Source organism: Lissotriton helveticus, chromosome 11 (genome assembly GCF_964261635.1).
Source record: "Lissotriton helveticus chromosome 11, aLisHel1.1, whole genome shotgun sequence".
Classification (NCBI taxonomy): Eukaryota; Metazoa; Chordata; class Amphibia; order Caudata; family Salamandridae; genus Lissotriton; species Lissotriton helveticus.
Window position 1 is genome coordinate 773,753,513 of NC_136072.1, and position 12,340 is coordinate 773,765,852.

Here is a 12,340-nt window from a genome sequence, read left to right on the forward strand (position 1 = left end):
AAAGCGTAATTCATCTGGTTTTGTATCCTTTCAAAATGGATTTCCCTCAGTGTGTGGTAATAAGACACTAATAATTATTGCCCAACTTAATGCTTAGTTCCATCAATGTAGTGCATGTTTAATATACAGGGGTATGCAGTGCCCTTTCTGCTCTGCTTGAAGAATTTCTAAAGTAAACGGGACATTCAATAGTTTGTGGTGAAAAGACCATGTGTATGTACTCAAGACTACCTTGTCTTCGAGAACTTGATTGATTCCATTGATGCTTGTCCATTCTTCGCTGTGAATCTTCTTATAGGTCGGGGATTTACAAAGTGTCACCTTACTAGTAAAATGTGTATGCTTCATCACAGCAGCATCTGATCTGATAGGTCAATACTAGATCCTCCCAATCGCCGGATGCTTGCACCACTGGGAGCCTCGACAGTAATGGATGCATTAGGTGATGTGCATTTGGAACTAACACTGTGCGCGAAGCCATCATGCCGAACAGTTTCATCGCCATTCCCTGGAAAGTTGTAACTCATATCTAGGATGCCTGTGTGTATCCATTCATGGGAAAACGTGAGTAATTGTGTCTTCCAGAATTATCTAGGAGGAAAATTCTGATCAACAATGGGTGAACAACGGACTTTTTTTTAAATTGGCGGTGAAACCTATCACATGAAGTAGGGTCTCTGTTCTTTGTTTGTGAGACAGACATTGTTGAGCTGTATTCCCTTCAACCACCTAATTGTCTAGATAAGGGCAAAAATGAACACCCTGGTGGTGAATATGAGCCTCCATCATAGCATGACACTTTGTAAACACTCTTGGTGCAGCTTTGTTGCCAAAATGTAAAACTTACGTGATATTGCTTTGCACCGACCATAAACAAAATATATGTGCAGTTAAGCTGTAGAATCAGTATATTAAAACATGTGTCCTTGGTGTGCCCCTAGTATACAGGATGGCTTACTGCAACATTGCCATTTTGAAACGTATGGTGTGCGGGAAGGTGTTTAAGATTGGCACATCCAAGATGAGATGTGTTGAGCCGTTCCTCTGTGGTATTGTATTGTATTGTATTGTATTGTATGCGACATTTGTAAAGCGCAGCTATCACCCAACGGGTATCTTGGCGCTATAGTACATGAATCAGACAGTGGAGGAATGAGGAAGTGCATGAAGTATATTCCCGGTCCCTTTGATGTAATAGTATTTCCTCACTTGGTATCTTGATTAATGGAGAATGAATCACATCAAAAATAGTAGAGGTTCTTTGTTGATGTATGTGCCTTTGTGAATGAACAGTTGGTGTTAGTAGTGTGAATGAGATGTAGGAGCTGTGCAGCACGGATGAAAATACCCATTTGTCTGAGATTACTCTCTTCCACTCTTGTGGTACTATGTCAATCTTACTTCAACAGCTGTTTTGTGCTTGAGGAAAGTGCACACAGAGTCACTGTCTGGATACACCATTAATCACCTATGGATTGCAGCCTCTGTAGCAGCCTGTATTATGCACCTAAAATCCCCCTCTGAAAGGCTGGTTTTGTTGTGGCGTTGTAGTTGCGTTTGGGGTAGAGAATATGCTGTGCCCTTTAATGATGACAAGTTGAATTTTTTAAACCGCACAGATGCTCCTAGGAGGGTCCTGGCACCAGTCTTCCAGTAATGCAATTCAGACTGTGCGAAAAGCCATGCTTTCAACTTCTTTTTCAAGATCTGCTCTGAGCTCGCCAACGGAAGGTCCAGGCGAAGTATATTCCACTCAGAGGGACCAAGAAAAGAGGAGCATCCCAACTAGCTGTAGCAAGAAGAACTCTAGGGACTTTAGCTAAGGCCCAGTTGGATGTCAGGAGGTTCCTGGCAGGACAGTAGGAAACGGTTGGTCTGTTTGGAGGTGTGACACGCCACGTTTTTTAACACAGTTTTACTGGGCTTGGTTGCTGAAGGCCATCCACTGATTAGGCAGTGTCAATGTCCTTCTAGTAATAGTCAAGGTCCTCATCCACATGCTGCCATCAAACTGCAGGTCTAGCAGACATTGTTGTTCTTCAGGTAGCAAACCCAGAAATACATGGACAGTGATGGAAATGTACAAGGAAACTGGTGCTGGTTGGAGCAAGGTATCTGAAGAATCTAAAGACCTGTGCAAGCTTGTGTTGGAAATGGTTATTCATTCTGTGACCATTTCCTCTCCTCTCCTCTCTTCGGATATTTTGCAGGATGGTGTTTGATGAGCTTTTTCATTTCATTCCAATGGAAACAGTCATACCAGCTTAGGAGTGCCTGAGAGTATGCAATGCATCACAAAGTGCCTGTGCCCACTGCCACTATGTACCTTCTGCATCAAGGCACTTGCTCTCATTAATTAATTCATTTCTTTCTGATCTGTGTGACCAAGTAGTCAGGAGGAACATGAGCCTAAAGTGGATGTTGTACTATAGTTTTATATTTGTACCTATTTCTAGGTGTTGTATGCTGCGTCTTCACTGGGCTTTTAAAAATCTTCTGCAGAGTTTAAGACAGTTGTTAACATAGGTAAACAGTGGACAGGCTGGACAGTCTTGGACAAAGATTCTGAGAGGAAATCCTTTTCCTCTTCTTCAACAACCACATTAACACTATGCTAAAGAGCAACTTGTCAAATTAGTACAAGATAAGCAAAAGCTTTTTCTGGTTGTGATGCCCTAATGGGATACGCCTTGATAGGTTCTTTACATCTGACTCAGTTTAGTACATTGTCCATGCGTCCTTGGTCCAGGGAAGCAGATCATCACATGGTTGTCTGTGGTCCTCCTCTTTATTTGGGTTTCAGTTTGAGGTGGTGGCATAGATGGTAAATAAGGAATTGTGTCCCATGCAGCATGTGTTTGCTGCTCTATGGGCTGTATGTCGTATTCAGTGGCCTTAGGAGGCTTTGGAATGTGATCCTGGTCTATCATTAAAAAAGAGCCACCGCAAATGTTATCTTTCGTTTGATTTCACACTTGCCTGAGGTGGGCGCTTGCATGATAACGGAATGGTTGACTTGGCTACATTTGTGGGCCCAAACATATTGTCCTGAGGTATTTCTAGAATGTGGCCTGTGTTAGTATAGATGAACAAGCCTTTTTGTTTCAAGTCTCGACTATCTCTTGTATCATCATGTGGAGGAGTTGTGAATATGGTCCCTGTACATTTTTCGGGGACAAGGACAAAGTAGACCATGAAAAAGGAACGCGTTCAGTACAGGCTTCTTCAAGGACAATCATCCTATTGTGTTAAAGTTATTTTTCAAGACAGAAGCTTGTACTTCAAGGTAGGCTATCAGGATGCCATAACTGATTGGCATCGAGATTTGGAATAAGTTTGTTTAGTTTTTTTAGGCTGTGGCATGTGTTCCAAGTGACCCTCTTGTGGCGGTCACACCCAACACGAGACAGAGTTTCTATCCCGCCATGGATTTAAGTCTCAATTCAAATTCTTGTTCAGACATCTGAAATGATGCTTCATTCTCTAGATTTTTTTTTACCTACGCAGAACTATAGAATCATTGTTGACATCACAGTCCTCCTACAATCCCACAGCTATTTTGTCATGATCTTTTGACTCCACGGTGGTGAAACAAGCCTACTTTGAAATGCTGACACACCAAACAGCTTACCTCATTGTGATCGTAATGAGGGTACAGATTACCTATCCGATTGCTAATCAAATTGTTCCAAGGATGGAAAAATTGTATTTTCCAGCCTCAGTCCTCAAGCAGTCATTCTCATACGACCTAAAAAGAAAGTATGCAGGATTCAACATTTCATGATGCATCGAATTGATATTTCTCTATGTACAACATTTTGTAGAAAAAGTTGTTTTTGTTGGGTACCATCTAGTCACTGTTGCAGCACTCAAAATTAATGTATTTCCAGTCGCGGTTCCGAAGGCAGACCACCCCAAATTTAGCTGTAAAACTGATGTGTTTCGGCTATGTGGTCAATAGTCATTCTCAAAACTTACACTCCCAAAGACAGCAACATCTATTATTGCAAACCCAACACTTCAATGGGCAGGGTATAGCATTGCATGTGATCTGCAACACGTGTCAAACATAATTAGAATGATGGATTTAAATAAACTTATTGTATAATCATTTGGAGTTCATGTAGATGTGTGTGTAAGGGGAACAGCATGTGAATAAGGCTGTGGATATTGCAAAGTCCAAGTATCAACTTGCTACTTGGAAAGGAGGAGCAAGCAGAAGCACCAGTATCAACAAAAGGTGCAACTTCATCACTAGTGACAAAGTTGAAATGTTAATTACCAAAGCTTCCATATGTGGTACTACAAGGGGGGGGCACTCTACTAACAAATAAGTGGGGAAGCACTTGCAATTTTGTGAAAGATCTTACCCAAGAGTTAGACAATTGGACCAAGTGAGAGTACATTCAATTGTATATGCGAATAAGGACACACACATTCTGAACTGGGTCCTCCCTAAGTATCAGAACTGACACACACATATCCCTGCAGGTCTAGAGTCTACAACGGCTCACCTAAAAGATAATAAACATTGTTTTAATATATACACAGTCAGACATTATAATTGTTTTGTAATTCCCAGATATTGCAGTCAGCTAACTTGATTGTGTTCTTGTTATTGATCCAAAAAGGATGCAAAGAGAAATCTGCAACATTATTATTATAATTGTGATCTGCAGAATGTGCACAGATTTTAGCAAACAGAAGCTGATTAGTTGCTGATTTGTTTTCGTAAGGCAAGTTAGATGGGCCAAAAGGGGGGCAGGGGTAACCCGATGTTAAGTGGACAAAATTATTTCACAGTAATTGAGCTTGCCATTTTAATCAAGGTGTGAAGAAACCATTTGTGAATTAAAACCTCCCTAAATGCATTGAGAGTCCCGACATCAAAGGTACTTGTTCAACCCAACGAAGGCTTACCTTGCACCACTGCAAACAAATTAGGCCCAAAGGTCTCTGCCTGTGACACAACTGGAGATGCCTCAAATCCGACGAGCAGAGTCTCTGTTGAATTACCAAGCATATCTGGAGGTTTGGCTGGAACAAAAACACAGGATGTTAGCATAATCTCAATAAACAGTTGGCGTTTCTGCCATAACAGAGATTGAGGGCCCTTTCAAGGCCCTGGTAATTCGAAAGAATGTTAAAGAAGCAACGGATATGCAACAAACGCAACTTATTCAGAACTCATTCTCCAACTTGGAGAGTTTGAATTGAGATAAATCGTTAAACAAACATGAAGGAGAACTTTCCCTCTCACGTGAGAGAACGCAGGCATTAGGTCTCTGGGGTGAGCAGTGAAGCTTCTTCAGAAAGGTTAGAGTCAACAGGAAAGAAGAAAGGCCTTCAGGAAAGGCTGAGGGCTAGTAGGAAAGGAGAGAGCCTCTGATGGCAGAGTATACCACGCGAATGATAACAGTCCAAATATATGGGAATGACTAAGATAAGACACTTGGGTGTGGCAAGAGCCCAATAGTAAGAGAAAGTGAAGTCAGCATTTCAGGACCAATGAATCTGGAAGAATCTATTTAAAGTGGATATGGAAATGGAACTCCTGCATTGGGGTGAAAAATCAACTTTAATGAAACCTTAGAACTGGGAACCATTTTATTTTTCCACCTTTTAACGTTTTAGTTCAAAATGCTTACATCTTACTGCTGCAGATTCTAGAAATGTCTGCACAGATCTTGCTACGTCTCCCATCTTCTTTCTTGTCTTGCTGAACCTGCTCTTTGAAGCATCTTCCCCTTGCATACTGATGCAGAGATCCGTGGTGTAACCACACTTGACGGGGCCCTCCTGCAGATAACATGGGGGCCTTCACCCCCCCCATTCCCCCAGACCCAGGCCAATGGCCTGCAAACAGTGATTGGAGGGTCCCCCTTTACCACAGGGGTTGCGGGGGATAATGTTATGCCACTGGCACAGATTCTGAACTTTATGCTCCGCTTATTTAGTGCACAATACCACTCTAAGCTTGGTGTTTCTCCCCTTTGTCATTAACTCACTGTCGCTCAGCTTGGCGAAGTCCTTGTTGAGGAGTTCCTCTGCGGTTAACTTGGAGAAGTTGTCATCATCAAAGGGATTCCAGCCAGCCATCTCTGGAGGGTTATAGACATTCTGCTGTGAGGTTCGGGGTGAACCCGAGGGAGTGGTTGTAGCAGACCTAGAAAGGAAGAACGCAAAATCATCTCTAGCACTGTGACAGTTGCCGTATTCTTCACCCTACTCGATATTCTACTGCTTTGTTCAAAATGGGACTAGGTAGGAGCAGAATCCATTTTGTAAACTTTTAATAGAAAGCTACAGAATCCTATACTTTAAATATACTCTAAACATTGAATTGTGCTAAATGTTCCCATTGTGCTTCATAAATCATTCTTCTGTTGGGAGGCGTACATTCCCTATGGGTGTCCACGTACTCCAAATAATTACTACGGTGTCCTCAGGGTGCAAGTGTCGACACAACAGATTTCCTCTGCTCCATGTCTAAAGGAATCCTCAAAGAGATACTGAGCTGAGACAACTGCAGCGGTGGAGGGGGCGAAAATCAGAGAAGAATGGGAGATTGGCACCATCTACTGACATCAATCCAAGTAACTAGTCCATGGTGGTATGACTTTGTCAGAGTAGTCTTAAGGTCTTACACAAAACAAGGATTACAGCTTCTAAATGTGCTGTACTTGGCCATCAAGCAGATTACATATGCAATACTTTAAAACCCCAAACCCCCATTTCTCCACTTGTTGGCTTCAAAGCACACTTCACCCGACATAACGTTCGACAGCTTTCACTATGTTTTGACATCAAATGTTAGCTCTGTGAAATATCAATATCAACATGCAGAATTGCGAAATTGGCTAACCACACCATGCTAAACGTGGACTGACTAAAATGGGTACCAGTGGCATTTGCCTCAAAACGGTTGCATCAAAATGGCCTCACCAAGTAACGGGTCTCTGTCAAAAAAAAGGGGATGCCCTTTCCCTTGTGCCACATTTAGCACCTTGTTCTGTATGTAGATCAATTCAAAATTAGTTTAGGTTCGTTTCGAAAATATGGTAATTGAGCAGGATGGCTTCATTAAAAATTAAAATGGCAACGCAAGTTACATAACATTATAACATTATGCAAGATTATCACCCCCCCCCCCATAATCATACTCCCCTGCCCACCCACCTACAGCAAGCAAGTCTACATACTTGGACTTATTAAGGCTGGCCTCAGCTGCAGCAGCCTGAAGTAGCTGAGTGGATTTACTGGCAGGGACCCCAAAAACAGCACTGTGGGTCACATCGCTTAGAATCCGTCGGTGGCCGGAGCGTTGCGTTTTAGGTGATGATGGAGGAGTCATGGAACCCATCTTTGGAGCCGGAGCCTGCACTGGTGCAGATGCCGGTGCTGCTGCTGCTGCTGCTGCTGTAGTTGCTGCTGCTGTTGCTGCAGATTGGGTGAGCTGAGCCCTGTGATGCCTTGGTGGTGCTTGCAACTACAGGGATGACAAGAACTAGTTAGGAAAATCGTTTTAGCAGTAAAAAGTGTAGTTAGCGGTCACAAGCTCTTGGAAGTTTTTGTTCACAAGCCACTCCATTATTCGTCTATTCATTACATTAACATCGGTAGTTGGCTAAATTCTGATCCTTCGATGTTTCGTCAGTGGATGACATAATATCCAACATGTTATTATCAGGCGAGAAGATTGCTAAAATGTAAGGGAAAAAAATATTCGTTGAAATGTGGGCTCCACTTTCTAACTGGTTAAGGCTCTCAAGTTGCTGATCTAGTGAATAATTTTCTCTATATAACCTGACTGGTGATATACTGGCAATTCCAAATACCTGAAGTAAATAGGAGACGTTAATACAAATATGCCGATATGTAATCATGTAGCTAACATTGGTACAAAAGAACATCATTGGTTATTTGGTCTAAGATAAGGTATTTATAATCGCATTTTAAATCTTATGCGTTCTGAATTCACAAAATTGTAATTGAGCTAAGCAAATATAGTATTAATGTTTTTGTTGGTCAAGTTATTAATTATCTTTTTGTACTTTGTTTTGTTAGCCTCCTCTAAAGATGAAAGTCCCTGTTAAAAGCAAAAGTAACTCATACTTGATATGTTTCTCAATAACTCTAACATGCCTCAACACATCATAATAAAAAATTCAACATTTAAACTCTGTCTCAGAATCAGCATTTGAGGGAAGCCAGGAACCTAGAGAAGCAAAACAAGTTTTTCCATACTATTATGGCATTTCACATATACTGTAGCTGCAAACTGAGTAGACTTGATGTGCAGTGCTTCGTTTGTAAAAGGGGAAAAAAATAGCAGTGTGCCAAACGTTTTTCTTAGGAGCCCTCTCCCTCCTCCAGGGCTGACACTGCTGTAGTGTCTGGTTTCTCATATACCATAGCTGCCCAGCCTTGCTTCCACCATCCTCCTTTCCATTTATCTCACTCTTGCAGGTTTTAGTGCCCACCCCTCCTTCCTCCCCTTTTTAAATTGTCTGTTTTCCTGCCTTTCCCTTCCTTTTATTGCCTCTCTCGTGTTCAAATGCTGAGGATGAAAACTAAATTGCAGTGTCCAACAAAAGAGTGCCTGTAACAAAAGCCTGAAACCATATGCATTAAGCACTCTTGATGGATAATAAAAAGGTGAAACCTAATGAAAACACATTATTAAAATAGTCATTTTTAAAACGAATGATCTGTTTACTAGGCACATTTAGATTCGAGTTACCAGGAAAACGTGGACCGCACAGAAACGAGGATTTTAGTGGATATTTCACACAGTGAAAAACAGACTTACTCCAAGAGACATTGCCAAAATTCCACCTACCAGCACACACAGAAATTACGACCTTTGCAGATTTCTGAAACTGAAAACGCAATAACTACGCGGAGGAGGTATACAATATTTAAGATAATTTTTTAAGCATGCATTTGCTTTCCAGGATGGAAAAGTAGAGGTCAAATTTGTTTTAATCGACTTTTGGAAACTTTCAGGAGTTGGGGGACTGGGGTTCCAGAGGACCAATAGAATGGGGCACAGTGGTTGCTTAGTGGTGGGATTCAGGTAGAAACACTTCTAATGTGGGTGTTTCAGAAACATGGTAAAATCTGGTTGCTTCAAGTGAACGCATACAGCTTCCAACAGCTTCCTTAGGGATTTTTCCAGGAGCATATACCTTCATGGATGCTTGGTGTTAAAGCAGTTTAATCTTCTCCCTCATTCCGCCCAGTTTTACAATTTTGTTGGTAGTTACTCAAACCCTATTGATTGTAATGTGCAGCTTACAAGAACAAATTTACACTGTTTTTCTAGTTTAAAATATTTTTATAGTAGTATTATCAGTGAGGTCTTGATGAAGGCAGCTTTGAGCCAGATAGCTTTTCACGTTTTTTTAGGGAAAATGCATTTATGCAAAGTGCCTTTTCTTCAGAAGTGGGGTCACAAATCCTTCATCGCTCTCTAACCAAAACCATTTAATGCAGAAGGACTACCTGTGCTCATCAGAATTGAAACCAGAAGCTGCTGCATCTATCATGAGAGCTCCCGGGATCCCTTTCTGTTTTTTCACATCGAAGATTCTTCTTAAAATGTGTGTATGTTTATATAAAACAAAAGGATTGCACCTTTTATACTTGGCCCTTCCCAGCTATTTTAACTCAGACCAGTGCGAATATATCTTTGCAATAGTAAGGCAGGAAACAGGGGAGGAAGTTTAAAGGAACGTGAAATTCAATAATTCTACACAAGAATACATGAGACATGGTAGTACAAATCATGTGCAATTATAACTAGTAAGGCAGGAGTCTCATTTGGAAATTGTGATAAAATTAAAATAATAGTCATTCAGTTGATTTTTTTAAAGCCCACACACCAAACAGATGTTACTTGATGTTGAAGATGTAGATACAATCAATGCCCAGTTCCGGTTAGTCAGAGCATGAACCAGAGACAACAGAAGCTGCAAGTCGATCAGATCTTCCCAGTAGACATATTGACCAATAAAGAATGGTGCACTGTTGCTCCATCCAGAAACAAAAGTAAGTTCACATCCGTATTGTTTTCGTAGTTTGAAAAAAAGGCCTGTGTATTGTCAGCAGTTCCATTTGTTTTGCCTCTCCTCGCTTTTCTCTGCGTTAGGAGGTGTGCTGTCATCCAAGAGTAATTGTTGTGGAAATTGATGCTTTTAAAGATTTGCCCTTTTAAAAAAAAAAAAAAATAGTTCACTTCTAGAGACAGGAGACAGCCACTCTATCCCACAAGTTTGGGAACCCATTGGACAGTTCAGTGTGCTTTTGCGATAGGCGCAGGGTGCACAGACAAGAGAGACTGGTCTGGAGAGTCTGCCCGCCCATCCCCAAGCCTTTTGGGTTATCCAGCACATCATGCGCTGAGATGCAGCCACAGGGTACAGCTGGGTCTGTAGTTTCCCAGAGTGTGCAGGCCTAAACGTACCTGTATGTCTGTTGTCTTTTTGAAAGTCTTCGATGTTATAATGGCTGTGATTTGTTCGATATGTATGGATGAACAAACTTAAACTTTGCCAGACCTAAAATTAATGTTAGTGTCTACCCATTTTATTTTCAGTGTAATGTTTTGCATTTCGTTTATTAAAACATAGAAATGACTGGGTATTCTCTTGCACGTCTTTGTCAGATTACAGTTTAATGATAATAAATTATCATATATTTTTTTATATTTTATGCCTACAGTGCTGCTCATTTTCATTTGTATTGGTTTGGAACCTATGGATTTTTGATGAGCCTCAGCTATCTGCTCTGCTAATATGATATTTCCCCAATACTGTATGAGTGGAAAAACTATTGGGATACTAGAATGTGTTAATAGATATTATAGCCCACTGCAGAGGGCTTGTTAAAGACATGGATGCAAGTTATAGACCCGAGTAGCAAGAAAAAGATCCTTTACCAACTGGTGTAGGCCAAGGCAGAAAGGCAATAAGGTTATTAGAACATGTAAACCGAGAAAGATCTTAGTCAACTTTTTAACCTACTCTACCAAGGAGAAGATCTTGAATTTAGCGCTTAAATTCACGGCCATAAAAGCCTTAGATTTCTCCTATGTTATTAGGTCCGACTTGTCAAAAACAACCCTTGACAGACAATGGGAATTAGGTCAGAAAATGGAGAAGTTCAGGGCACTGGGCGCCACCGTCCAGATGAGGTTCCCAGCCTTCCTCAGGGTTATGTACAATAACAAAATGCACAACATCCATTCCCCCTCGGAGGCAGACGATCTCCTGGCCTCTATTAGTGACCACCAACAGGGAGCCGTCTAGTAGTTGGTACCCTATAGAGTAGTAGATCTGTAAACAAGGGGGTATAAGGAGGTATAGAGATAAAAGATGAAGATACTCTAGCTCCCCAAGCCACTCTACATTACTCTACTTTGCCCTCCTTCTACCGGACAATCTCGTTTACTAGCTTTACCCGCTAGTTTAGCACGGCTGAAATCCACTTAAGAAGATGAAAATAAATAAATAAATAAATAAATAAATAAATAAATAAACAAACAAATGTATATAGGGAAAAAGGAAGACTTCACGGAAGGTGTTTCAAATAAAAGGAGAAAAAAAGGAAGGGAAAAAAAAAGGGGAGAAAGAGAAAAAAGAAAAGGGGAAGGGAAGGAAGGAAAAGAAAAGAAAAGGAAAGGGAATAGAAAGAGGGGAAAAAAAAGAAAGAAAGAAAAGAAAAAAAAAACAAATATAAAAGGAAAAAAAAAAAAAGAGACAAAAAATAAATGGAGAAATTGGAGGAAACCCCTAAGATTCCTGCTTGCCTTGAAGGCTAAAACTCTCTGTAATTGTTTCTTCTCATGATGTTTTCCCCTTAGGGGCATTGATAAACGGTATCGACCATGATAATGCCGGTTTATATTTCAAACAAACATACGTAACTAGGCTGGGTGAGGGGGAACTCCTCAGAGAGACAACTCTGGCATCAACGGCCAGATTAAGTAAGGGGGGGTTTTCCAGGGAGGGGTGGGGGGGGAGGGGCCACAACTGTAAAATATCCTCATTTGACAGACACTGTTCCACACCTTACTTGGCACACATCAGGTTTGTTTAACCTGCCTCGGGAGCAGCTTTTTGTACTTAGCCTCAAGGAGTCGGAGTAAAATTATTATAGGATGGGAATAAAATGTTTGTCCCGGAATGTCAAGGGCCTGCGTGTTAAGAGTAGGAGGTATAGAATATTACAATATTTGAGGGACTCTCCTGCGCAGGTCATTGTCATTCAGGAAACACATCTTCTCCAACAAGAAGTGAAAGACATGTTGAGGAAAATAAGATGGGTAGACTGTTTT

The 12,340-nt window shown here is 41.1% G+C and overlaps 1 protein-coding gene across 14 annotated transcripts in view; it reads right to left on the minus strand.

The window, feature by feature from the left end:
* Window positions 1-12,340, minus strand: part of AAK1 (AP2 associated kinase 1) — a 376,820-nt gene that overhangs the window by 185,831 nt on the left and 178,649 nt on the right. For all 14 annotated transcript variants that reach the window (XR_013602491.1, XM_078666673.1, XM_078666674.1 and 11 more), the window contains exons 14-16: window positions 7,203-7,489; window positions 6,009-6,166; window positions 4,921-5,037 (exon numbers count right to left, since the gene is read on the minus strand). Coding sequence is in view for 13 of the 14 variants with exons in the window: in XM_078666673.1 (XP_078522799.1) it covers window positions 4,921-5,037; window positions 6,009-6,166; window positions 7,203-7,489 (562 nt within the window). In the remaining variant the exon portion in view is untranslated. The remainder of the gene's footprint in view (window positions 1-4,920; window positions 5,038-6,008; window positions 6,167-7,202; window positions 7,490-12,340) is intronic.